The sequence below is a fragment of the Copadichromis virginalis genome, linkage group LG20, assembly GCF_057382275.1.
Source record: "Copadichromis virginalis isolate Kocher_CV1m ecotype Utaka linkage group LG20, C_Virginalis_male_GT1.1, whole genome shotgun sequence".
NCBI classification, from domain to species: domain Eukaryota; kingdom Metazoa; phylum Chordata; class Actinopteri; order Cichliformes; family Cichlidae; genus Copadichromis; species Copadichromis virginalis.
The window spans coordinates 1,610,440-1,636,509 of record NC_140637.1 but is presented as its reverse complement, the minus strand read 5'-3'; the positions used below and the strand labels follow the sequence as shown (position 1 = coordinate 1,636,509).

Genomic DNA, 26,070 nt, shown 5'->3' with positions numbered 1-26,070 from the left:
AATGGCCTTCAATCGGAAGATGCTCCATCTGATAATGATTTAGTAAGGAAATATTTACAGTTAACCTTTCACTCGCATGGACTGAAAATGACGAGAAACAAAATGTAGCTGAAGTAAAGCCCTCTTAAATATACAAACCTAACGTGGAGTGCACCCATGTGATTTCCGATGATCATTTGGTCTAAATAGGTTAAAGGAAAGACTTGTAATTACCCTAAAAACCTTACATTTTTACTTTAAAGTATACGAAACAAAATTTGCTCTTTACGGCATAGTAAGAAAAGAGTCGTCCCAAGCCGTGCCAGGGTTTTATCCCTGCCGTGACCCGGATTCGAACCGGGGTTGCTGCGGCCACAACGCAGAGTACTAACCACTATACGATCACGGCGCGCTACTGGGAGACATGCTCAACAGTGAAGCAGAAGCGTATATGTAACTGTGTGAGCTGCGTCGTCGAAGAGTGGTTTGACGTCTCGCGGCAGACGACTGCTGTTTAAAGTGACGTTGTGACCGTGTGCGGATCTGCTTTCCGTTAAAAATAGTTTAATTAATTAATATTCTAATGTGAGTCCTGCATAAATAGTTTCTTTTTTAATACTGAGAGTCGTTTTCATCTTAGCTGAAGTTTTTTTAAGCTGTTTTTTTTAATCAGTTCTTCAGATGGTACCTGTCAAAGCTACAAAAAGGAGGAACAGTAGTAAATATTAAATGTCACTTAAATACTAAACATATGTACAAATAAGTCACAGTTCCATATATATCCTTCATCTATAGATATGTAGTCAGGGCCGTTATTGCTCCCATATGGTCTAGCGGTTAGGATTCCTGGTTTTCACCCAGGCGGCCCGGGTTCGACTCCCGGTATGGGAACTTCGTTTTTTTTTTTTTTTATATGTTGGTTTTATGGTTTTATCAAATTTGGAACAAAATGTTTTTTATTCATACTTTAATGAGATTCGACAATTTACTTAATGACTTAGAAAGTCAGTGACTGTAAAACAGCAACAAAAAATTATGGGAAGGGTAATCTTAACAATATCTCAATATTATTGCTTTCGTACAGCGTTTCTTCGAGTCCATTTCCATAACAGTACATAGGATTCCAGGACTCATAAATGATTCAAAGTCACACTTCACAAAGTGTATTAGCGATATGTTTGGTATTAGTATTTTCTGTACGTTTGATATATGAACACGTGATGTATACCACGTGGTTACGTGTCACGTGACGGTACACGGAAGCACTCAACAGATTCTGTTCGGTTTACTCAAACGTTGTACATCAAAATAGCGGTAAAGACTACCCGCGAAGGAGGCTTAAATTGGCGCAGAGAGTGAGTATGGGTGTGTCAGAATCAGAGGAATCTTCTTTGTTACTGGACGAAAAGCTGCTTCGTTTCATGGAGCAGCTGGAGTTACTGGAGGAGAAGCGAGCCACTTTCAACTCTCTCATAGAGCAGGTACCTGTAGTGTCCTTGTTGATAAATAGCCAACATCAGACATTTAAGTTCAATTTTTGCTCCCTAAGAATCTGTAGGTAAAAATATAGAAAATAAATCAAAATGTATATGGCATTTTGGGCTGTAGGTGTTATATAATGGGAAATATCTTAGTGTGGTATATTAACAGACTTTAGGGCTATGTTGACTGTGTTTAAATTCCATAAAAAGCCATATAAGGATTTTCAAAAATAAATTTACGCAAAAAAGGTTTGTAATAAAAATGCTCTTTTTTTACATTCTGCCTGTATAATTTGACTTTACCATTTTCCCCTCAGGGGTGGTTTTCTATGAGCAAGGCACGATATACGATGGGAAACAAACAAGTCTCTGCACTTCAGTATGCAAGTGAGATTGAGCCACTAGTCTGTGTTCAAACTAGGTGAGGAAGCAGTAATTTTTATGAAAAACGAAAAGTCTGTTGATCACTTTAATTTGTTTAAAAGGCTCTTTTAAAACGTATATTTGTATGTAACAGGACACTGGACAATGGTGAGGTGGAATTCACCACTGAAAGATGTACACAAACGTGTCGTAAAGAGTCTGGAAAAGATCAGAGAGCTATAGAGGATATAGGACCTCAAGAAGAAGGTGATGCAGTATTAAAGATGTGTGTCGTTGATGTCTACTATTAACTCTGTTATTGATGACACTATTTGATTTACAAGGTGTCAGGAGAAGAAACAGACCAAAAAGAGAGATTGGAGAAAAAGAGGAAAGCGAGAGCACTGGTAGCGAGAAAGCTCCAGCTGGAAAACGTGACCAGAATCCTCAGCAAGACCCACTGAAGTGGTTTGGAGTTTTGGTGCCACAGTCTCTAAAACATGCACAATCATCTTTCAAGCAAGGTATGTTACATGCCAAAGGACATCTTAGTGTTATGGTTTCAGGTGAAACCTACTCTGCCTCAACTATGGATGAGATTATACTTTCAATGTCTGCAAATAGGCTAGGGTCTGCTGTCATCTGAGATGGAAATTTCATGATCGGATGGTGAGCACGAGGGTCCGTGCGAATGCAGAGAAATTACCTTATACTACACATGTGTCCCAGCTGGTTGACTTCACAGAAGTATAACAGGAACCATGTGGAGTAACATGTGACTACTTCTGGACATATATCAGATGAACCAGTCTTTGAATTTGATCCATATGTGCCAGTATTGCCATCTCAAAACAATGCAGCTACAGAGATCGCAACCACAAACACAAAAAATAAACAAATCTACAAAACTGACGATATGCATGAATAGCTTTTAGGAAAAAAAATATGCTACAGAGAAATCAAACACAGGAAAACTGAAAAACATAAAGAGAACACGTGCAATATAATCTGCAGCACATAAAACGCCTTTTTTATTATTGTGTCTATTACCATGTAATGCAAGACTCTAGATATGCAAACCTTAACTCATATGCATATGAATCAAGGTTTGCTTTGTGCAGCTTGTTAGATATGAATAGAGGTTTCCAGAGTCCTGTGTATACTCACAGCACGATGGCTACAGCTTCTGTTGCATAAGTAAATTTGGATATGGGCAAAGATATTTCTTGAAGGTAGGAGAAAGCTCCTGCTGTTCTGCTGCTCCACCACTCACCAATTTAATTGTTGTTTTCTGTCATTACAGTAATAGAACTGTCTGCTGAGATCGCAGCACTCCAGGCTGCAGTTTTGAGCGCCAGACAGGAGCTGAAACACAGCTTGCAAAACAAGCACACTCCAGGGGAAAGGCTCAGCAACTCAGCTGGACAAGGTAGCAGACATAATACTTCTGCTGAGTCAAAGCAGGAGGAGGCTAAAAAACAGCTTTCAGCCAAGGACAGTCAGTAGATGATGCTTCAGGGGCTCGTTAACTAAAAAGAGAGCTTCCTGGTGGAGCTGGACGAGCAGATCCCAGCAGTTCAAGCTTTCTGTGGAAATCATTGGTAATTTATTTATTTCATCTCTTTTTTTCCTTTTAATTGAGATGGATGTGTTTGTGAAAATGGTCTTATTACACATGTTGTAAAATCATAAAATGTTAGCAGAACCTGTTTAAATGTTTTCAATAAATGGCAAGCAGTGCTTTGGCATAAGGCTGCCTGTTTTTGTGTGTGTGCTGTAACTAATTACTTTATTAATTGTTAATAAAAGTGTAACTTTATTTTATCAAACACAATCCATTAATTAAAAAAAGTTCAGGGTTGGCAGCTTGTGGAAATGTTTCATAGATGTTGTTTTCATTTTGATGAAATACATTAGAAATAGTATATTCTCTGCATTTTCTTTCCAGACGTATTGCTCGTGGAGCCCAAAAATGCTGAATACTAAAATGTAAAAATATATCGAGTAATTATATACATGAAATATACAAATGAACCAACAATTTTTGAAAATGAAATCACATTAAATTAAAAAATATACCTCAATCATGCACTATTAAAAATGTCTGAACCTCTTTGTGTCTTGTATTTATAGCCTAACAACAAGTCAACACACATTTACATCCCACGTCTCCGCAAAACCTCGTTTAAAAACACACGAAAAGCTGAAAGATGTGTTTTGTTGTGTTTACTAAATATTATGGAAAGTAAAAGTCACCGTGATTTATTGTCTTTAAAATGCGCTCAGAATTTTCACACCCACCATGTTTCATATGTAAAACACGACACGATGCAAGTCAGTATGAGTGTTTTTTATTTATATGTTTTCTATTTATATTATTACCAAGCCAGAGACGCAGACCTAATTTACATTTTTGGGAAATGATGCTGTACATCCGGAGAAACTCTGGCTGTTATCATACCGACATGAGCATAATTGAAAACATTTGACCGAGCGCCACCACCCTCCGACGCCAGCAGTTTCACTGGGGACAGCCGAACATTACCGGGAACTACCGAAATGGGAACCGAAAGTCCCGTTTATTGTGTGTACTTCCTGGTCCAATTATAATACTCCCCATATGCCTCCGTGAAACGCAGCGCTTTGCGTCCGAACGACGGATGGGAGCGCAGAAACAACGGATGTGGCCTCAGTGTTATTATTGATGTGTCCAGACATCCGCAGCAGACTGTGCAGCCTGATCGTGTCCGATTTTGGACGTGCGAGCGACGCAACTCCTGCTCGAAATACAATTTTTCTTTTGTCTGCGCAACTGGGAGCAACATTTGTGATGTGTGATAAGGGACTGAGAAGTAAACACTCAGGCCTGCGCTCATGATCAGAGGCGAGGTGAGATTGATACCTCGGACTCAGATTGCCCTTGATTGCAAGTTGATTTCACTCCGGAGCGGAGGAACTGTCTGCTCCAATGGCGTCAGTTTCCAAGGTCTCTATTCTGGATTACTTTAACATTGTGTTCGAAGGGGAAAATGGGAAAATCGAGTCCAACTGTAAGGCTTGTGGCACCAGGATCCAGGCGAAACGGAGCGTCACGTCCAACTTCGTAACGCACCTTAAGGTAACCGAATAAAATTGTACATGTGGCTGTTAACATCTGGCTCATCTTGTTCTTGTCAGGAGCAGCAGAAGCAGCTGGCTCTACGACAGCTCTGGAGGATTAGCTGTAAAAACCTGACTGTACAGGCAGTCTGTTGCTTCTCTGCAAGGGGAAACCGAGTGGAGGGGAGGGATGGGGGTTACCTATACCTTATCATCTCCTGCAGAAATGTACTCAGCATGCTGTGTAGAGGTATAGAAATGAACTATAACAACCTCATGCTCCTCTGTCTCTCTCCATTCAGCGTAAGCACCAGGCTATGTATGATGACTTTGTCAAAAGGAAGGATATGAAGAGAGAGGGCTACTCCTCTGCTTCCCTGCACAGTTTCAACGCCAATGGAGGGAATACCCGCTACACACTCCCTATTAGTGCTGGAGTGGGAGGAGGAGGTGGAGGAGTAGCAAGTGGAGTTGTTGGAGGAATGGGAACTCTTGAGGGAGGAGTAGGAGGAGGCTCTGGAGGAGGGGTGACCAAATTTGACAGACATGATCCACGTCAGGTGTGTTGTAGCCCGTTAGCGCTGGAGCTTGCAATGTTGCAAATGTAACAGATGATTTATTGAGACATTGCAGTAGAATCATTAGCTATTTTTAAAAAGTGCAATTTGTGGTGTTTCTTTTTAAACTACAGGTTCTGATTTCTGAGGCTATAGCTAAGATGATCGTGCGTGATCTCCAGCCAGTGTCCATAGTGGAAAATCAAGGCTTCAGAGAGTTGCTTCAGCTCCTGGAGCCACGTTACACCCCTGAGCCCCAGCATTACATCCAAAGCCAACTTCTTCCAGCCTACGCCTACCAGGCCCAGCTGGCCACCCGTCAGGCCTTGGCCTCAGCACACGCCCTTAGCCTCAGCCTGGATCTCTGGGGAGGATTATCTGGAGTCACTTCAGGGTAAGGAGGTAAAACAAGCCAGAAACTACAAAATGGGAACTTGGTTTGAATCCCTTTACTGAAGACTCCACTTCTCTCTCTCTATAGGTACCTTGGTGTCACCTGCCATTTTCTTACATCTGAGTGGCAAATGCGCTCATCTCTCCTGGCGTGCCTTCCACTGACTGGTGGCAGCTCTGGGAATCGCATACTTTCCGAATTTGATGAAGTATGTCACTCTCATGGCGTGTCAGGCAGAGCATTTCGTGTTGTGGCAGACCCTCTCCTGCCGACGAGAACAAGCGGAAAGCCATGCTGCCTTCCCGGTTTTCTGCTTTCACCTCCTCTCGGTAACGGCCAAGATGGAAATGATGAAGAAGAGGTGGACGGTAGTAACAATGTGGAGCGAGAAGAGATCAGGAATGGCCACGGCGACGCTGGAGAAGAAGGAGAATGGGAATACACATGGGAGCAGGGTTTGGGCGTTTCTCGGGTGGACTGTTTCTCTCGCTCTCTTGAACAGTGTGTCAGGGAAGGGCTGCGCTCTTGTCCACAGCTCTCGTCCACACTGGCAAAGGCAGCCTGTTTCTACAACTACATTACCTCTGCCGTCCCACCTGAGAAGCTCAGCCAAGTGTTCGATGGTCCAGGGTTGATGATGGGGGGACAAGGAAATTTCCCAGAGGCAGCACAAGACTGGGCTGCTCAGCTTAAGGCAAGTTAACGTTAGGGTTACATATTAGTAATGTCACCAAATAAACAGATTGCATCAGCTTCAAACATTTAACATGAGCAGTATGTTAAGCAGAAGGTGCACAAAGAAAGTGTGGCTAGCAAAATAAATGCATAATACCATTAATTCAAGGTTTACATTATGACACTGAGATATGACCACAGTCTTGGTTGGCATCGTTAATAATCTTTATGTATTTATCTGCTTTGATAAAGGTCCTTCGGCGGCTGCTGGACTCTGTGGATTTCCTGGAGGAGATGAGCGGTCCAGGGGAACTGGGGCTGGGTGGTACAGAGAGAGCCCTGCTGAGGGAGTTCACGGACACTCTGGAGCCCTTCACTGAGGCCTGGGATATGGTGCACGGAGACAGACAAGCAGACGCACAGACGGACAGACATGTGTCTATCAGTCTCGCTCTGCCTTGTGTTCTCGGCCTCCGCAAGCATCTGTCCGAGACGTCCACCCCCCACTGCCCCTCCCTGGTTGTGGGCCTCAGCCAGGCTGTAGAGCGTCTCCTTGCGCCTATCCTGGAGAACCCCCTCTACATCACTGCCACCACCCTGGACCCCCAGTTCAAACTTACTTGGAGCAGTAACCCTGACTGGCACAGACAAGTTATCATAGAGGAGGTATCCAAACACTCCACAGCCTCCAGCCCCGTAAATCTCAACACAGACCTTCATCCACAGTCCCACACTCCTCCTGCCCCAGCTCCATCACCGATCTCCTCACTTTCTCGGCCCTGCAAGTTGTTCTCTTTCATCAAGCAGAGACCCACGACACAGGCCAAGAGCCTAGAACAGGAATTGGCTATCTACCTACGTGAGGAACCCACAGACGAGGAGGCTTTGCATTACTGGCGACGTAAAGCTATTGACTTCCCTCTGCTTGCCCAGGTGGCCAAGAGAGCTTTTACCATACCTGTTTGTGGTACTGTGGTGGAGAGCATTTTCACTACAGCTGGACGCTTCCTGCTGCCAGAGAGAGGCTGTGTCTTACCAAAGAACCTGGAGACGCTCATCTACCTCAAAGCCAACTACAGATTATTATGGACTTAGAGCTCTTTACACTTGCAGTAAAGTAACTTCTTGGATTCTAACCTCCATACCATTCTAAGGGAACCTGAGCTAGCACGATAACATAATCCTCATACTGCACATGATTTCATATCAGATAGAACGAATCACCAAGAAGAATTTCAGAGCTGCAGCTCATTTTAATCCTCAAGATCGGTTTTCCCAGCTACAGCGGGCGTGGATGGCTGTCTGCTTCCCCTCGTAGCCTACAGACTATCGCACCACATGCTGTGGACTGAGTTTGCTGGAAGCAGATCCATACTAAAGCATTTACTTTGACATTATTTTGCCTGATCAGGGTCTCCAGACAACCACAGATCTCCCTCTTTCTCATGTATCCATCAGTCAACACTGACAAACCAACAATAACCAGCTAGTCAAGTTTTGCACACTGTAGCAACTCGTGTTTTTTTTAGCTTTAGGTTGTGATTCATTATTTCGATTTTTAAAGGAAGTCATCAACTGCTCAACAGTATGTTAATGCGGGGTTCAATCTTTGTTTTAACTATGTGTGTGTGTGTGTGCCTCATCACTGGGAGATGATAATAAATTAGTTTCACTTACTTTAACGCTGCGGGTGTGTGCAGTTTGCAGATGTCAGTGAATGCACATGTCCTCATGTGACACGCTGTTTGTTATATACGGTGGACCCCCGACTTACGAAATGAATTTGTTCCAGAAGGTCTTTCGTAAGCCAAAATTCTTCGTATTTATTTTGAAGAAGACATGGATTGTGCTTCATGTGTATCATTTTGACCCTTATTTATATCGTCCTCTGTCAATCCTTCAGAGGAGAGGTGAATTTCATTTCATTTTTATTATCAGCACCCCCCCCCCCCCCCCACCCTCCTTTTTTCAATTTCATGTGAACTTTGAGGAAGTGAAATGGGTTTGACCCTGTGTCTGTCACAGAAGACTAGCAAGGAATGACTGTTTGTGCCACGACAAAGATTTTTCTTTGTTGAACTTCACATAGATATTTTGAAATAATTTTGCAGAGCATCCTTACGAAGGAAAACAGGGAATAAAGTAGTGTGTGTTAGCCTTTTTTTGCTTTCTTACTCTGGGCTGGGCCTGCAGGGAGGCTGGGTAATTGCAATAATTCCATTACAGTTAAATTTGAGTCAGCAGGCAGGCAGCAGTCACATCCTGCACCCCCTCCCTCTTCCCTTATCACAGGCAACAAGCCTCACAAAATCTTATTTCTAAAGACCTGAGAAATAAATGTCAGGACTGCATGCAGCTACTGTACATTTGTTCTATAATACCACATTAAAGGGATGAAGCGTTTCAGTGCCTCAATTAAGGAGCTATGATCAATAAAGTGACCATAAACAACAGCATCAGTCAGTCTGAAGATGAACCCCTGATAGTGCTCTCACAAGGCTTACATCTATTTATTATTATTACCTGCAAAAAAAAGAGAAAAAAACCCAGTGTAACAGTTTTTGTTTTTGAAAATCAATGTGCTAATCTGTGGGCGATACAAAGAGATCCCCCTCATAGATCATAATTATCAAAGATTGCTGTGATCTTAATGGTTATCACCCCGGGACGTCTCTGGATTTAGATATGGAACTAGATATCTGTGTGGACGTGCCACTGTGTTCATCTTTGAAGCGCGTGTTTTCCCAGCTTTCCATGGGTGTGTTGTTGTTGTTCTTTGTTAGTATATGTGGAGCAGCTTGAGGCACCCACCTGCCCCTCCCCAGCTGTGACAGCTCATCCATTTGAGTTAGACGACTGGGCTGGGATGCAGCCCTGTTGGTAATTGCCTCTGAAATGAATTACTTGGCAGACAGTGAGACCGGGGGAGGGGGAGGAAATTGTAATTGAACTGCCCCCTCACTCCCTCCCTGGTCCTTATACCTCAAGTTATTACATCTGCAGTGCAGAAGGACATTTTCCATCCGCACACAGACACACAAAATGCTCACACCCTTACAAAACCAATTCTTCCCTCTCCCCTGCACGATGGCCTCAGCAAAGCACCATATTGATGCAGGGTGATTTCATAGATTGATTGTTCACGGGCACATGCACACTAGGCCACTGCACACTCTCGCACTCTTATTCACAGCACAGAGACAAACCCTCTTTTACACACTGAGTTTGCATTTGCTTGTGCTGCTCTGCTCCAAATACTCTCCTATTTGAGGTGCCCTTTAGCTGGCCTTCCTAATGCCTAATGGGCTGCAGGACATCGGAGTTGGCACAAACAGAAGCGGTGTTTAGTATCTTGAAAGCCCTGGTTACCCCGTACACACAGACACGCACACTCAGCCAAGCAGTGTTATTAATAACCTGCCTGTTGCTGGCCTGCTGACAGTTAGAAAGCCTGATGGATTGAAAAGCACTCGTGCTTGAGGCGGCACATTTGTGCACGCTGTTTGGTTTGTCTTTCATTTTTTGGACATTGCCTAAATTATGGAAGAAATTTAAGGCTCGTCTTGTCCCTTTCACCACACGCACACACTGGCAGTCAGTCATGTTTGGTCATTTGGCCTTTTAATAGCCAGGCCACTGTAGGCAGGGGACTTAGTTAACTGAGCCACCTACCCCCTACCCTGGTCAGATATGCACATGTTTTGACTCCAACCTTAGCACACAATAGGTGCTATTTCTGTAATGCACTAGGGTCATGACTCCACTTATACCCTCCACCCCTCCCCATCTGTCTCTCTCTCTCCTTTTCACCCCTGCTCTTCATCCGACACCGTCACCTACTTGCACAGAATCATGGCGGACAGAAACAGCCGGTTCAGCGTCAAGAGGAAAGAAAAGAAGGCGGAAAGCAAAACGAATAGTGAGAAGGACAAAGAAAAGGAAAAGGTGAACGAGAATACGGCAAAAAAGCCAGAAAACCCCCAGAAGAAACCAGAGAAGGTCCCTGAGCAGCCAAAGACAGATGAAGAGAAGAGGAATGGGGAAAGTGAGGGGGCAGCAGGCGCAGACGCAAAAAGCAGTGATGAAAATGGGGAGTTTCAGCCTATAGAACTGCCTCCGTTTGAGATCGTCACAGGGTGGGTAAAATTTACTGCGTATGCCATAAAGGAGTTCAAAACAGTGTGTCCCACTAACCTGTTTTAGTCTTTAACACAAGCATGTTTTATCTTATAGATGAAGTCCTTTCTATGTATAAGTCATATTGTTCTAAAGTGCATGTTCTTTACTTGATTTCAATGAGACAGGAAACTGGTGACTTGCACATGCTGTTATTAGCGTAGTGGTAAGAATAGGGATGAGTCACGAAGTGAACACTGAAGCCGGCCCCAGATATATCCCCCTGCCTAGCATCTGTTTCCCGTATCTGTCCTATGACTATGTGCTGTCAAAGCAAAGCGCCATCAACATTATATGAGATCTATTTTGTGTGATCCATCTGGCTCTCCTTGTGCAGTAGAACAGTAGATTATTAAGTCCGGGCAGGTGGAGTTGGCTGGTATAGGTTCTTTAGGCCATAACGTTCAGTCGTTGGCTCTTTATTTTTCATTTTATTTATTACTTTAGTTTGGATCATCACAAAATGAGCAACCCATGCTTAGGCAAGCAAGTGCACGTCTGCCCACCTGGAAAGTCATTTGTGACTTTTTCTCACATTGCACTGTCATGAACCACAATGAGAGGTGACAGAGGACAAACCTTTTGACCCTGATAATGAGAGCAGTTTCTGCCAGTAAACCACTTCCTTTTAGATTCACTCACAAGGCAAAAGGGCGTCTTTGTTAAAACTCACACTTTTACTCTACCAGGGAACAGATGAGCCCATTCTACTTCAAGTTTCAGTTCAGGAATGTGGAGTACTCATCAGGGAGGAACAAAACCCTCCTGTGTTTCAGAGTGGATACAGCAGGAGGCAGCGCAGAGCCTCTGAAAGGTTACATGGAGGACGAACATGCCACCGCTCACGCTGAGGTGGCCTTCTTTGAACAGGTAATGCCATTGTGCCCAAATGTGAACTCTAGTTTTCTCATTTCTAACTTCATAATACAAACTAGACTCAAACCTCGACTCCCACATCTGTAGGTGCTCCCTAATGCCTCTCTAGAGTGTGATGTCACATGGTATGTATCATCTAGTCCCTGTGTGGCCTGTGCAGCCAAGTTGGCCAGCATCCTCCAGCAGCGCAAAAAGATGCGTCTTTGTATATTCTGTTCCCGTCTCTTCGAGTGGGAGGAGCCAGAGATAGTTGAAGGGCTTAAGGGCCTGGTGAGAGCCGGCTGCAAACTGCGAATGATGAAGCCGTCTGACTTCCTGCATGTGTGGGAAACGTACGTGGAGAAGGAGGATCAGAGCTTTACACCCTGGGAGGATTGTCAGGAGAACTACAACTACTATATGGAAAAACTGGCAGATATCCTCAAGTAGATGTGAGTCAGTGTGTGTGTTGTGCATGCAGTGAGCCACCATGCTGTTTTTGGTTCATCACAGGTTTATTTATAGATGGTAACTTGGTTTTCCATGTGGATTCTGTCCTCTTTCTTGTCACTGCTACAGATGCACGGACCTCCCCACCGACTGATCCACAAATCGCACTACTTGTGAAATTCCCACTGGCTGAATGCGTGCTTCTTGCAGTCACACGGTGCAGAATGTTGTTAGTTTATGCACTCTTGGCAACATTTTATACTTTTTATTAACACAATTCATGTGGAAACTTAAAATGCTTGAATTTTTACATAAATACATCAACTAATCAACATCCAAGTGGTTAGAAAACGAAGCAAGAAGCAAAGAACAAAAGTGACATTCATCGTTACGGTAAAAATAAAGTTTGGACAACACCACAGCCTGTGTTACATCTGCTGACATCTGCTGCTTGCTCGGAGAACTGAAGATCTAACTGAAGAACAACGAATAAATTCTCCTCCACGTCATCGTACATGTAAAATATATACAGCAACTCAAAATGAACAGTGGTTATAAATGATGTTCAGCTCATAAATAATGTTTTTTCTATTTAACAGTGCCTTAAAATCCAAATTCATTCAAACAATGTGAATTAAACGATGCATAAATCCTCAACAGTTTTGTGCTGTTTGGAAATGTGTGTATAAAATATCTGTTCATGCATATTTTATCATATGTTTATTTTTTTCAGTAGCTGGTTTTTTAAAACTATCTCGCCCTGAAGAGTTTCCAGCTGTCGGGCCATGACAGAGTACGTCTAAAACGAAAACCTTTCACATCAATTGTAATGATCTTCAGCTGAGTTTCAGATGTCCTGTGACTGCCACATCACTAGATCGCACAAAGATGTTGTTTTCTGGTGTGCACTGACCATTAAAGCCTCACAGAGCTGAAGTACGTCTGCTGACTCATTGATAGGCCTGTTGTTGATGCAAAGACTTCGTCATTCATTTTAGAAAAGAACTCAGCCCACCGTTGGTTTCTGTTGTTTCCTGGTTGTCAGTCGTTGCAGCTAAAGACCAGGTTTGTGGAAAAACAGAGAAATTGTGTTTTATGTTTTAGAAACGCTGACACAGGATCATCATCATCATCACCGCAGATTAAAAAAATAAGCGCATTAGCAAAGTGCATTTGTGATTTAAACTTTATTACCTTGGTCCTCCTGCTTGGTTATTGGTAAGGGTGTTGTTTCACTGCAGACTGTGCCATTCTCCTCCTCTTCTTCTGTTCAGACGGATTAAGAAAGAAAAGAATCAGCATCTTTTACGACAGCTGAGCGCTTATTTAAGTATGTCAATCAAATCTTCTCTGCTTACAGCGATTTTCTTACTTTTCAGTTTCAGACTTACTGCAAAATATGACATTTAAAGGAAGTATTTTGTTTCTCCCAAGGAAGTGATGTATTCTCAGTTTCCTCATATTACATAGTTACAAAAGCAGCAGATGAATCAATCATGATAACGACTTCTTCGAAAAAGGACTTATGTGCTCACTCATTACGAGATTTATTTATTTTTACCTTTAGCTGGTGCATTCAGAGAGGCATCAGTGATGTACTCAACCAGTGGACACGGCACATCTGCAGTAAGAGGAATAAAGAAGTTAAATACAGGAAGTCACACCTAAACTTTTATGTGCAAGTCGGTAGTTTCCCAGCCTTTCTTTTTTTTTTGTTTTTTGTGGCGGCCTCTATCTACAGCATACTTGGAAAGGGCGACCAAAACCACGTCACTGACATGGTGCTAACTTACCAGTTATCTTTAGCTCGGCCATTGTCGGAAACAGGTTGACCTCTTCCATTTTGTCATCACGACCATCTGTGTGAAAATTAACAGCTCAAGTTTTTGTGATACTTGTATTGATTTGGACATTTATATAAGTTGGGTGTCACCTTAATACTGTGCTGATTTTGGATTCCATTAACCCTTTAAGATAATAGTTTATCTTTAGCTACAAAATGATTCACTAACTTACTGGTACGTAGTCTGTTTAATAATGTCGAGTGGGAGAGATGCCCAAGAAAGACACTTTGAGAGCAGTGCGAGGGTAAAAGTGCAGGCTGAATAGATAAAATTTCTGCACCTGTCCAACCAAATGCAGCTGCAGATTTAGGTGCAAATCGTTTTTCTAAAGGTTTTTTATTTCACTCTTCAGTTTGCCCACTTTCATTCATTCTAAAAGTTATGATGTTGGTTCTTACAGAGTTTTAGAATTTGCACAGTCAAAAAGATAAGAAAGCATACTTGGTTTGCGGAAGACTCTCAGGGCCACGCATCCTATCAAGACCGCAGCGATACCAAAGACGATGCAGCCAGAGATGGAAAGAAGCACCCGCCTCTTTAACACTAAACATTAAAACAAAACAAAGCACAAGATTAATGACAGAATATTATTTTGAGAGAAGATTCATAACTAGCAGAGCTCAGTTGTACTTACGAAGGTTCTTGGTCTTGAAGGAGTCACTGGATTTTGAGTATAAGGGTCTCTCATCAGCATGTGCACAGCAGGTGTAAGTACTCTGGTCGGGGTCATTGCTGGGAGTTACTGTATGTGTCACATTGAATGAATCGATTCGTTCCCCCTCTTTGAACCTATTAAAATTCAGTTTATTGAAAATCTGCATTACTGCTGAATTTTCCTAAAGAGCAGAATCTACACAGGGCACTAATAATTATGAACATTGTTATATTACCATGTGTAATGCATCCAGTTGTGCGTGCTCTCCTTTACTTCACATTTTAGACTCAAGCTATCAGTGGAGAAGACGTCTGACCAGCCAGTTAGCAGGACTATAGAAGCCTTTGGGCGCTCTGTAATAAACGCAACCAAGAAGTGAATAACAAACATTCAAAACCAGAAGAATGAAAGGAGGAAATCAAAAAACGTACCTTCAACGTCGAGCTTTATTTTGTTGTCTGAATCGAAGACCTTTCCTCTTTTAACTTTGCAGTTATATGAACCAGAGTCTTTTGTTGCCACAGAAGTGATGTTGTGTTTGCTTCCAGATAAGTCTAACTTGCTGCCATCTTTGTACCACAGATACATCCATCCAGAGGAAACATTAACGTGACAGTTAAAGGACACTGAGTCCTCAGAGTGCATCAAATTATGTGCCGGATTCTGCTCCAGTGTGACTGTCGGTGCATCTGAGGGTTGATAAGAATCAACAATGAGAGTTGTACAAGAGCACTGAAATACAAGTCAGACGGCCATTAACTAGTCTGCACTGCTTTAAATATCCATTTTCATAACGAGAACACTTCTCTGCCAGGATGAAAAAACTTTTTTATTTGAGGTAGTTACAGAGTTACACGATGATGCTGCTCCATCCCTATGATGCTACAGTAAACACAACAACATTTTTAATGTACTTTTTAGTGTGTAAATATAATAATAACTTTACTAGACTTCATGTGAATTAACCGCTGACTTCCTGAAGACTTTATCACCTTTGCATTGAATGAGGTTAACATGGGTGTTTATGTTTTTATGGCTTCCCTAATTTTCAAGCCAACCTTCCCCCTCTGGTGTGAACATTGCATTTGTAAATGGGTCAACACTCTCACAGTCTAACTGTTAGCAGGAGAGTCAACAGCCTTACATTTGCAATCTTTTAAACATTTTTAACATTTTAAAACAGCAAAACAAAGAAGTAGTGTCTGAGTGTTTATCTTTAGACAGAAGCAACTGAAGTGTTCATGAAAAAGGTTCTGAAATGAAAGCAGGAACAAAGCTGCTGGACTACAAACAGATATTCTGAAGAAGAGTCAATAGAAACTTACCTTGCACTTTAAGTTGTTTAGCTGCACTTGAATCAGTGTTGAAGGCTGGATTTTGACCTCTTGTTGCTTTGCATGTATACGATCCCTGATCTGCTGTTCCCCTAATTTGAACTATAAGTTTGTCTGATGATCCAGTAACCTTACTGCCATCTTTGTACCACAGGTATGTCCATGCAGACTGGACACTGATGGCACAGCTGAAGGTGACCGCTTCTCCAGCAAACATCACATCGTATTCTGGATCTCGTGTCAGTGTGAGAGTGGGTTTCTCAGCTGAGGGGATATGAACATGACAATCAAAAATTATGCAGTATTTAATGTGGACATTGTGACGTGCCTCAAACAATTACTCTTGTATTTTAATATAATATTTGATATGTTTTATACCTGAACTTGAAAAAATTCCTTTGTAAAAATACACAAAAGCGTTTGTGATGTTGTGTAAATTTCTAAAACTCACCACACTGGGAGAGAAACTTCAGAAGAGTTTTTATAAATGGAAGCAGAAACAAACCTGATAATCTAAAAATAAATATTCTGAAGAAGAGTCAATAGAAACTTACGTTGCACTTTAAGTTGTTTAGCTGCACTTGAATCAGTGATGAAGGCTGAATTTTGACCTCTTGCTGCTTTGCATGTATACGATCCCTGATCTGCTGTTCCACGAATTTGAACTTTAAGTTTGTCTGATGATCCAGGAAGCTGACGGCCATTTATGTACCACAGGTAGGTCCATTCAGACTGGACACTGATGGCACAGCTGAAGGTGACCGCTTCTCCAGCAAACATCACATCGTAGTTTGGATCTTGTGTCAGTGTGAGAGTGGGTTTCTTAGCTGAGGGGATATGAACATGACAATCAAAAATTATGCAGTATTTAATGTGGACATTGTGACGTGCCTCAAACAATCACTCTTGTATTTTGATATAATATTTGATATGTTTTATACCTGAACTTGAAAAAGTTCCTTTGTAAAAATACACAAAAGCATTTGTGATGTTGTGTAAATTTCTAACACTCACCACACAGTGAGAGAAACTTCAGAAGAGTTTTTATAAATGGAAGCAGAAACAAACCTGCTGGACTACAAATAAATATTCTGAAGAAGAGTTTATATAAACATACCTTGCACATTTGTAAATGAGTTATCACTGTCATTCTCTAACTGTTAGCAGGAGAGTCAACAGCCTTACATTTGCAATCTTTTAAACCTTTACTTTAAAATTACAGCTAACACAGCAAAACTGAAAAAGACAAGTTTCAATGAAGAACCGTGTCAAAAATCAGAAGAAGAAAACAAATCTCACCATAGACATGAAGATTTAGTGGAGAACTTTTGGTGCTGTAGACGTCCCTGCTCTTCAGTTTTCCTGAGCAGCTGTAGCTTCCCCCGTCTGAGGTTGAAGCAGAGGTGATGGAAAGATTTCTGCCCTTATCTGAATTATAATGCTGGACCTCAGTGACATCTCTGTAAAACGCGTATGTCCAGTCAGCGCTGTCCGTCTGCATCTCACAGATCATATTTACACTCTCAGTGGGGAACACATCTGGCCATTTGGTTACTAGCTTCAGAGTTGGAACAGGAATTTCTAAAAAATAAAATATAAGAGACTTGTTAATCATTTTACAAATCATTAGAGATTTTCTCTGTTTTGATTCTCCCCATAATAATACCCCAAAGTATCTCAAATCACATGATTTCAAAGAGTCTTTCTTTAGCTCACCAGAGATTTGTACGGTCCGCTGGTCACTGAATTCTGTGTTGAATCCTGTTTTGTCTCTTTTGGCCTTGCACTTATAAACTCCCCCGTTTAACAAAACGAGTCCTTCCATTTTTAAACTGTTGCTGTTGTTGGGAATTGATGCTTCATCTTTGTACCAGTCATAGCTCCATCCATCTGAGTTTTCAACTTTGCATTCAAAGGACACGTTTTCTCCAACGTAAAGCTTTTCAGCGTCTGGCTGTTGAGTTATTGTAGGCTTCGGCTTGTTTTCTGAACAGACAAAGAGGAAGTAGTGTCTTTTTAATTTTAGACAGAAGCAACTGAAGTGTTCATGAAAAAGGTTCTGAAATGAAAGCAGGAACAAAGCTGCTGGACTACAAACAGATACTCTGAAGAAGAGTCAATAGAAACTTACCTTGCACTTTAAGTTGTTTAGCTCCACTTGAATCAGTGATGAAGGCTGGATTTTGACCTCTTGTTGCTTTGCATGTATACGATCCCTGATCTGCTGTTCCCCTAATTTGAACTATAAGTTTGTCTGATGATCCAGTAACCTTACTGCCATCTTTGTACCACAGGTACGTCCATTCAGACTGGACACTGATGGCACAGCTGAAGGTGACCACTTCTCCAGCAAACATCACATCGTATTCTGGATCTCGTGTCAGTGTGAGAGTGGGTTTCTCAGCTGAGGGGATATGAACATGACAATCAAACATATGTGGGAGCTAATGTGTAGCTAGTGATGTGCCTCAAACAATCACTCTTGTATTTTAATATAATATTTGATATGTTTTATACCTGAACTTGAAAAAGTTCCTTTGTAAAAATACACAAAAGCATTTGTGATGTTGTGTAAATTTCTAAAACTCACCACACAGTGAGAGAAACTTCAGAAGAGTTTTTATAAATGGAAGCAGAAACAAACCTGCTGGACTACAAATAAATATTCTGAAGAAGAGTTTATATAAACATACCTTGCACATTTGTAAATGAGTTATCACTGTCATTCTCTAACTGTTAGCAGGAGAGTCAACAGCCTTACAATTGCAACATTTTAAACCTTTACTTTAAAATTACAGCTAACACAGCAAAACTGAAAAAGACAAGTTTCAATGAAGAACCGTGTCAAAAATCAGAAGAAGAAAACAAATCTCACCATAGACATGAAGATTTAGTGGAGAACCTTTGGTGCTGTAGACGTCCCTGCTCTTCAGTTTTCCTGAGCAGCTGTAGTTTCCCCCGTCTGAGGTTGAAGCAGGGGTGATGGAAAGATTTCTGCCCTTATCTGAATTATAATGCTGGACCTCAGTGACATCTCTGTAAAACGCGTATGTCCAGTCAGCGCTGTCCGTCTGCATCTCACAGATCATATTTACACTCTCAGTGGGGAACACATCTGGCCATTTGGTTACTAGCTTCAGAGTTGGAACAGGAATTTCTAAAAAATAAAATATAAGAGACTTGTTAATCATTTTACAAATCATTAGATTTTCTCTGTTTTGATTCTCACCATAATAATACCCCAAAGTATCTCAAATCACAAAAGCGTTTGTGATGTTGTGTAAATTTCTAAAACTCACCACACTGGGAGAGAAACTTCAGAACTGGTTTGGCTGGTGACAGCCCTGTTCTGGATTTTTCCACTACACATTTTTTCCTATATGACCAGCTGAAGCAGAGCCTCATTCACATCTAAAGACACAGTACCATCAGCGTGGACCTGCGTCCCATCTCTCTAACATGTATACATCCAGTCACAGGCGCCCTGCCCCATCCCACACTTGAACTTCACACTCTCGGTGGGGAACACATGTGCCCACTTGAGTGTGTCTGTTGAAGTTGGAACTGGAATCTCTGACGAAAGCAGACGCATTAACCATTTAACATAGCATGCTTTTACAGTTGCAGCTAGCAATGATTTCTATTATTTAGTGTGTAAAACAGGATGTGTCCTTTTACACAAATGATCTTATTCTTTCCCTCACAGCTCCACCTATGTTCTAACACCCTGACGGCTTTTGAGGCATCCCTCTGTGCTTTATGCTACGCCACAACATCCTGTTTCGACAGACGATGCAGAAAATAACGGAAGGAAGATGCTCTCAAAATGCTGTTTCACGGAGTACAAAGAAGTTTTGAGGTTTTAATAACAGTATGGACAACGCAAAATATGACCTGCTTATACACAAGATTAGCATTTTGCATATTCACAATACCAACTGCTTATTTACAACAATAATTTTACTTGTGTTCACCTACTGTTGTGGTGAGGTTTGAGAAAACTGATAAGAATCTCATGTTCGTCTGTGAGGTATATATGAAGCAACGCAGAGGGCCAAAACAGACTGTTTGGCTCTGTCCACAGTGACAGAATCACCCTGTTAGCCTGTCGTACTCTTATTACTTTGTTATTTCTTAAACTGTTAATGCAAGTTAAAGTAATGCCATGCACATGCAAGAAAACTCACCGCTAACTTGGATCATAACCTCGCTGCTGAATCCAGAGTTCACTCCCCTAGATGTAAGGTGAGCTTTGCAGGTATATGATCCTTTATGCGTCTGACGGACCGGGTTGATTTTTAATGATGATCCGTCCCCATTAATGATCTCAACTGGGTTAATTTGGAGCTGCTGCTTATTTCTGTGCCATGTAAACGTCCAGCCAGGGGTGCTGCTGACAACGTGACAGCGAAATTCCACCGCCTCACCTTCAAACACATCTTTCCAGGCAGTCTGAAGCTGCAGACCTGGTGTTGGTGGGTCTGTAACACAAAAAAAGAGAACTTTTAACTGCAGGTTAAAAGAGTATCAGTAAGAAAGCCAAATTGCTATGTACATCATCCAAGTACTATACATGCATCCAAAGTTACACACAGCCTCATGTAAATAAACATGAATGCTGTAGTTTATGTACTGGTGGCACAGTGGATACTTACCAATAACTTTAAGAGTTGTGCTCTCACTTAAATGTGTAAGAAACTGATCTCTTTTGCCTTGGCAATAATACTGTCCACTGTTTTGAGTCATTACAGAATTTATGGTATACGACTTATTATTAACTCCTGAAATCTGGTGTTGATCATTGTGCCACAGGTACTCCCATCCAGACGACACATCAACACTGCAGGTCAAAGTGATGGATTCGCCGGGGAACATCTCGCCAAAGTCTGAATCTCGTGCAAGTGTGGGCTTGGGTGTGCTTGCTGCTCAGGACACAGAAAGAAAAGGGCATGCTTCAGCAGTCTACACTCTCTCTATAAATACAGCACAAATATTGCAACGAACCTTACCATAAACTGTAATTTCGACAGGTCCACTTTCTTTAGTTTGACTGGGCTTCTTTTTGCCCTCAACCACACAGGTGTAATTTCCAGAATCTTGTGTTGATGACGCTGTGATTGTAAGCACTGACTTATCTGGGGACGGAGACAGATTTGGACCAGAACCTAGAGGGCTTCCATCTTTCTTCCATGTGATGATCAGCTCCGAGCTGCTAGTGGCTTTACATTCTAGCACTACTTTCTCAGAAGAGAAGACGTCTGACCAGGAGGACGTTCGCTCCAGAACTGGTACCGGAGGCTCTGAAAATTGATTTAAAAAAGTGAACGAATGGGAATGAATGAGGGTTTACACTCCTAAAAGAAAAACAACTGGGAGTTTAGATTCCATTCGTATATCCAGAATCTGAGCAAAACCCCCCTAATGATGGCTACAGACGTAATATAAAAATATCAGTAAATCTAAAAGAATAATCACAAACGAAGTACACAGAGGAGCATCTGTGAATGTAGAACGCAGTAAAAGCTGAAGTAGATGTGAGCACAAAAACACCAGATGCTAATCGTGTCAGGTAAGAACAGGAAACCAAAGTTACCAAAACTTGACAATTAAAGACCGGAAAAAACATTTTGATTGGTTAGATTTCTGTAATGACACAACCTCAGAATTGTTGCGTTGAATGGGGTGTTTTATGGGTCAGTAGGAAGTCTTTAGATACTCTACAGCATCAATCAGACATCACCTAAAAAGCTTACTCAAGTAGCCCGTTGTTGCTGGCCCTGCCCATTCCTTTACTGATAAATTGTACCCATCTATTCAACAGGACGGCATGCCAAAGCTCAAACACTCGCGCTGTATTCTTGAACACAACGAAGTGTTCACTGAATTCAGATCTGACTAGATGTCAGTGAAATACGTCACCTATCGGATGTGGTTAAATAAAACAAATCCATCATGCAGGTACTGCTGCCCACTAATGTGCAGGCTGTGCATGATGCTCGGCATGCCAGTTAAGGTAGCTCTGAAGCCAAAAACGAGCCCGACATGTTAGCGGCACAGTGCAAGTGGCGTTTGACGAGTACATATGATCAAAAAAACTGAGGTCATAATCTCACCAAAAGGAGGAGGTGCTGTCGATTCACTTTCTCTATAACTGTAGGTGGTTGCTGGATGAAGAAGAGAAAAGATGTGGAGAGCAAAGTTTAGATTTTAAAAAAACAAGGTTTGAGTCATATCCACAATGTAAAGGTGAGACTTCATAAAAACACTGGTAACAGTTAAATCAGAGCTCCAATCTCAAACTGCGATGCCTAATTCTTTTTTTAGTAGACATGAATGATTGAAATGAATACATTTTTCACAACTTTTAAGAACTTTTAGTTTGACAAAACAATGACTTAAAAACACTTCTCATGTAGAAAAAGGAGGAAAACATCCTTTGTGTCCTACATACAAAACAATTACACAATACATCCACTCTCAATACTGTCAAGTGAAACCTACGGCATGATGACAGGAGACTATTGAGATTAGGCTGGCGTGAGGTAATACGGACACATGAGTTTATAAGTGTGTGTATCTAGTTGTAGGAACTTTCAGACTCATGACAATAAAGTACTTCATGTTCCTCTTGTTAAATTTACCCAAGTTCTACTTCCTAAACATTGCTCTTGCTCGACTCAGACTCAGCCATGTAGGCATTCAGTGCATAAATGTTGGTTTAAGAGACACTTTATGATCTTAACAGTTAACTTCTGTACTGAATCTGGTGTTTTTGCTCAACATGAAAATGTTTTAAAAAATCTTTTTCCAAAAATCATCTTCAACTTCTAAAACAGTGCAATCTGCTCAAATGTGTGAAAATCTGCTCTCGGCATGAAAGACAGTTTTTCCTACCATCGTTATCCTCAGAAGCACAAACAGCAACCGCATCTGTCAAAGAACCAAACAATGTTCAGTTGCATTAAGATTTGCATGTAAGTGAAAATATTCTTTATAAACTACAGAATTGAACATAAACGCTTAAAAACTTACATATTACACTGAAGACCTTGAACAGCCACATTTTCCATTGAGCTGCACGTGTAGCACATGTAGAGACTGGGTGTCTCAGTTGACTCATTTATCTGCTTCGCTGTGACATTCAGTAAAGGAAATAGAGCGCAGTTGCAGTATAAATGGGCGTATGTGACAGCTTCATTTCTGAACTCACCTCAGGACAGCAGCTTTCCTGTCGCTCTCTGACAACTGCCTTTTTTTGTTAAGGCAACAGGAAATGTGTTGGTGAACCACACTCAGATGTTTGTTGTTGATACAAAGTTGAACTGCTGATTTGTGTGAAATAAAAGGAGGGTTTAGGGAATTGAAAGAATGTGCAAGATGCTAAACTGTTGACAAAGCTCGATATTGTGCTCAATTTGACGATTTTAGACCTAAAGTCGTCTATGACTTAGCCAGCATGTCGTAGCTGGGATATTTCATTGTGCAGAAAAAAACTAAACAAAAGAAATCATTTTAAAAAACTACCAACATCAACAAATGCATTCCTAAAATCAAAGTTATCCTTTTACTATGGTGCAGGCCATTTGGAAACTGTAGCTGAGGCGTGATTTGAGGGGATGAACGGAAACTGCAGGTTATTTAAATTATACTTTTTTTATAAACTTATATGAAACTAGCGTCTAACCACAAACTGTGACTTCCTTTTGTCTTCAGCTGAAAGTTGCTCTCGAAAAACAAGAAAGGAAATTTCTTAACAGTTTCATTTTGACTGAAAACACCTTTTAGAGCACACATGTAACTACATTATATGTAATATTCAAAACAGCCTTAACGAGCACATCAGTTTTAATTATTACGTGTCGAATGAATCTTTCTCTCTCTGGTGACTTCCTGTAAGGCTGGGTGTTTTGCACCGAGATGCATCACATTTCAGTTCCTGTGTAAGCGAGGACTTCACTCACCCTACTCACCACAAGGTGTCTGTATAACACAGAAAATCCCGTTATGTCATGTCAAACTAAAATAAACCTCGGTTCATATCAAACCTGGGAATAACAACCATAACCTATCTTTAAAAAAACATTTGTATATATCAGTCTTTTGATTTATCCAGTTTATTAGAGCCTGATTATAATGATTAAATTTCACCAGGCCATGTATACTCGGTGGCCACTTCATTAGTTACACCTTGCTAGTACAAAGTACTTGGACTGCTCTTTTGCTTGCAGAACATCGTCAGTTCTTCATGATACAGATGATATAAGATGCACTGTTGCACTATATAAATAAAACTGAACAGAATTTAATTCGATTGAATTGAATGTGGACGAGAAATCGAGATAAATCACACCTGCCACCATTTTTTGCACTCTTCCAGCGTCAGTTTTGGTGTTTGCATTTGTGTAGCCTCACTGTTCTCTTATCACCCTACATGAGTGACTTCCAGTCTGGTCTTCTGCTGCTTCTGCATCAAGTTGTGCATTCAGAGCTCTTCTGCACACCTTGGTTGTAATCAGCGGTTCTTTGAGTTAGTGTTGCTCTGATATCAGCTCAAAGCATTCTGTTGATTCTCCCCTGACTTATAGCATCAATATTTTCTGTTTTTCAGACGATACCATCAAACCCTAGAGATGATTGTGTGGAAAAGTCCCAGAAGACCAGCAGTTTCTGAAATAGCCAGACCAGCCTGTCTGACACCAACAACCATGCCATGTTCAAAAATACTTAATTGAGCTTCTTTCTGATGCTGAGTTTGAACTTCTGCTTTGAAGATAGTGGATTATGGCAGCAGATATTATACAGACTGAGTTGCAGCCATGTGATGGGCAGTTGAACAGGTGTAGCCAGTGAAGTGGCTGCTGAGTATATATATGTTTCTATTAGGGGGGGGGGAACTGCATGATTTGTCTAAAGTAGTATTTAGTGAATCATATGTTTTGGAGTAGTTTTATTTTGGTATTGATGCTATTACTACTACTAATAATAACAATAATAACAAACAATAATAAACAGGCACTTACAGGTACTGTTATCGGTGGCTTGAACCACATACAACAACCTCGGCTCTGTTTAAAACCGCAGTTTAGCGGTTGTTAGTGTGTAGTTGACATCAAAAGTTACCGGTGCTGTTGTGTCGCTTCTGACACCATTAATACGTCAGCAAACATCTTTTTTTTTTTAAGTTACATAATGTAAAACTTACGTTGTCGTTAACGTTACTGTCACACACAATGATGCATTCACGGGTCGGTTTCACTTCCAGAGCGCACAGTCTCCTTCCTGTCTTCTAAACTGGGATTTCCGTAGTTTTTCTTTTCCCAAACTTTACTACTTCCCAGTGTTGCCAACTTAGCGACTTTGTCGCTATATTTAGCGAGTTTTCAGGCCACCTTAGCGACTTTTTTTCTGAAACGCGACTAGCGACAAATCTGGCGACTTTTTCTGGCGTTATTAGAGACTTATTTATGACGACTTTACTCTCAATAAGCAGCGGGTGCTGCGGTGGGCACCTCGCCCGTGCCAAAGCGCTCACAGGCCGCTATCAGGGCAGGGCTCCCGCACTGACTGTAACGCAGTCAGTTCTTCTTTTACTGTTATGTTGTTTTGTGGACCACAAAGTTTAAAACCACACACACACACACACACACACACACACACACACACACACACACACACACACACACAAACAATAACTCCCCCAGAGCGCCTGTTTCGGGTCACTTTTGCCGGTCCAAGCCCGGGTAAAGGAGCAGGGTTGGAATTGTGACATTAAAAAAACAATAATTGCTAAAAGAAATTTAATTTGTAGTTCTAAATAAACTCTAAATGCATTTAGGACGTTTTTTACTGACTTTATGTCTCTTCCACGATGTTATTTCTCTCTCCAACAACATAGGTTACAGTTACATTAGCATGACCAATTATGCAAATTAGGCGATGACATCATTTAGCGACTTCTAGCGACTTTTAGGCCAATAGCGATTTTCCTTACTGAGGAGTTGGCAACACTGCTACTTCCAACATCGCAAACATCGTGCAAACAGCGATGAGTAACTGGACTGTTCCTGTCATCAATGTGTAAACAGGCTAAACAAAAGATGCTTCCAGATGTATGTACAGTTTCGTTTGACATTTTCCCCCCAACAGGACCTCAGGTGATTCTGGCAAAGACAAAAATGGGCAGAGTCGTGGTATTTCCCTTGTTTGTC

The 26,070-nt window shown here is 41.4% G+C and overlaps 4 protein-coding genes and 2 non-coding genes across 9 annotated transcripts; 4 read left to right on the top strand and 2 right to left on the bottom strand.

The window, feature by feature from the left end:
• Nucleotides 1-316: 316 nt before the first annotated feature.
• On the bottom strand, nucleotides 317-388 carry trnah-gug (transfer RNA histidin (anticodon GUG)). Its single transcript has one exon. It is a non-coding gene; the product is annotated as a tRNA-His (tRNA).
• A 410-nt stretch (nucleotides 389-798) lies between these two features.
• Nucleotides 799-870, top strand: trnae-uuc (transfer RNA glutamic acid (anticodon UUC)). The gene has a single exon. It is a non-coding gene; the product is annotated as a tRNA-Glu (tRNA).
• Nucleotides 871-1,149: 279 nt separating this feature from the next.
• Nucleotides 1,150-3,642, top strand: vma22 (vacuolar ATPase assembly factor VMA22). Its single transcript, XM_085444627.1, has 5 exons — nucleotides 1,150-1,460; nucleotides 1,778-1,881; nucleotides 1,978-2,090; nucleotides 2,168-2,347; nucleotides 3,127-3,642. The coding sequence occupies exons 1-5, from the start codon at nucleotides 1,341-1,343 to the stop codon at nucleotides 3,327-3,329; spliced, it is 720 nt and encodes a 239-aa protein (XP_085300753.1). The 5' UTR covers nucleotides 1,150-1,340; the 3' UTR covers nucleotides 3,330-3,642.
• Nucleotides 3,643-4,333: 691 nt separating this feature from the next.
• Nucleotides 4,334-8,502, top strand: LOC146683927 (zinc finger BED domain-containing protein 4). The gene is made up of 5 exons (XM_085443204.1): nucleotides 4,334-4,941; nucleotides 5,225-5,482; nucleotides 5,614-5,873; nucleotides 5,961-6,567; nucleotides 6,801-8,502. Exons 1-5 carry the CDS (start codon nucleotides 4,792-4,794, stop codon nucleotides 7,641-7,643), a joined length of 2,118 nt encoding a protein of 705 aa, XP_085299330.1. The 5' UTR covers nucleotides 4,334-4,791; the 3' UTR covers nucleotides 7,644-8,502.
• A 1,800-nt stretch (nucleotides 8,503-10,302) lies between these two features.
• apobec2b (apolipoprotein B mRNA editing enzyme, catalytic polypeptide-like 2b) lies at nucleotides 10,303-12,965 on the top strand. Its single transcript, XM_085443205.1, has 4 exons — nucleotides 10,303-10,684; nucleotides 11,414-11,594; nucleotides 11,688-12,031; nucleotides 12,159-12,965. Exons 1-3 carry the CDS (start codon nucleotides 10,401-10,403, stop codon nucleotides 12,027-12,029), a joined length of 807 nt encoding a protein of 268 aa, XP_085299331.1. The 5' UTR covers nucleotides 10,303-10,400; the 3' UTR covers nucleotides 12,030-12,031; nucleotides 12,159-12,965.
• Nucleotides 12,280-23,297, bottom strand: LOC146683925 (basement membrane-specific heparan sulfate proteoglycan core protein). Of its 4 annotated transcripts, XM_085443200.1 has the most exons (20): nucleotides 22,895-23,297; nucleotides 22,757-22,792; nucleotides 21,976-22,026; nucleotides 20,872-21,162; nucleotides 20,518-20,784; nucleotides 20,050-20,343; nucleotides 18,738-19,019; nucleotides 17,994-18,266; nucleotides 17,579-17,848; nucleotides 17,162-17,443; nucleotides 16,417-16,689; nucleotides 15,854-16,126; nucleotides 14,960-15,217; nucleotides 14,764-14,881; nucleotides 14,508-14,662; nucleotides 14,315-14,416; nucleotides 13,823-13,888; nucleotides 13,591-13,650; nucleotides 13,224-13,295; nucleotides 12,280-13,083 (listed from the first exon to the last, which is right to left on the bottom strand). In XM_085443200.1, exons 1-20 carry the CDS (start codon nucleotides 22,980-22,982, stop codon nucleotides 13,019-13,021), a joined length of 3,576 nt encoding a protein of 1,191 aa, XP_085299326.1. In that variant the 5' UTR covers nucleotides 22,983-23,297; the 3' UTR covers nucleotides 12,280-13,018. The 4 variants fall into 4 exon arrangements, with proteins under 4 accessions (XP_085299326.1, XP_085299328.1, XP_085299327.1 ...); XM_085443202.1 differs by lacking the exon at nucleotides 15,854-16,126 and having other exon boundaries at nucleotides 22,895-23,295; XM_085443201.1 differs by lacking the exon at nucleotides 16,417-16,689 and having other exon boundaries at nucleotides 22,895-23,295.
• Between the last annotated feature and the right edge of the window lie 2,773 nt (nucleotides 23,298-26,070).

Coding starts and splice junctions, on each gene's coding strand:
- vma22 (XM_085444627.1), top strand. CDS start 1,341: ATGGGTGTGTCAGAATCAGAGGAATCTTCTTTGTTACTGGACGAAAAG. Junction 1,461..1,777: donor TCAACTCTCTCATAGAGCAG/GTACCTGTAGTG, acceptor TTTTCCCCTCAG/GGGTGGTTTTCTATGAGCAA. Junction 2,091..2,167: donor TATAGGACCTCAAGAAGAAG/GTGATGCAGTAT, acceptor TTGATTTACAAG/GTGTCAGGAGAAGAAACAGA.
- LOC146683927 (XM_085443204.1), top strand. CDS start 4,792: ATGGCGTCAGTTTCCAAGGTCTCTATTCTGGATTACTTTAACATTGTG. Junction 4,942..5,224: donor ACTTCGTAACGCACCTTAAG/GTAACCGAATAA, acceptor CTCTCCATTCAG/CGTAAGCACCAGGCTATGTA. Junction 5,483..5,613: donor ACAGACATGATCCACGTCAG/GTGTGTTGTAGC, acceptor TTTAAACTACAG/GTTCTGATTTCTGAGGCTAT.
- apobec2b (XM_085443205.1), top strand. CDS start 10,401: ATGGCGGACAGAAACAGCCGGTTCAGCGTCAAGAGGAAAGAAAAGAAG. Junction 10,685..11,413: donor CCGTTTGAGATCGTCACAGG/GTGGGTAAAATT, acceptor TTACTCTACCAG/GGAACAGATGAGCCCATTCT. Junction 11,595..11,687: donor AGGTGGCCTTCTTTGAACAG/GTAATGCCATTG, acceptor CCACATCTGTAG/GTGCTCCCTAATGCCTCTCT.
- LOC146683925 (XM_085443200.1), bottom strand. CDS start 22,982: ATGAGTCAACTGAGACACCCAGTCTCTACATGTGCTACACGTGCAGCT. Junction 16,690..17,161: donor ACTAAATCTTCATGTCTATG/GTGAGATTTGTT, acceptor ATATCCCCTCAG/CTAAGAAACCCACTCTCACA. Junction 13,296..13,590: donor TCTGAATGCACCAGCTAAAG/GTAAAAATAAAT, acceptor CCGTCTGAACAG/AAGAAGAGGAGGAGAATGGC.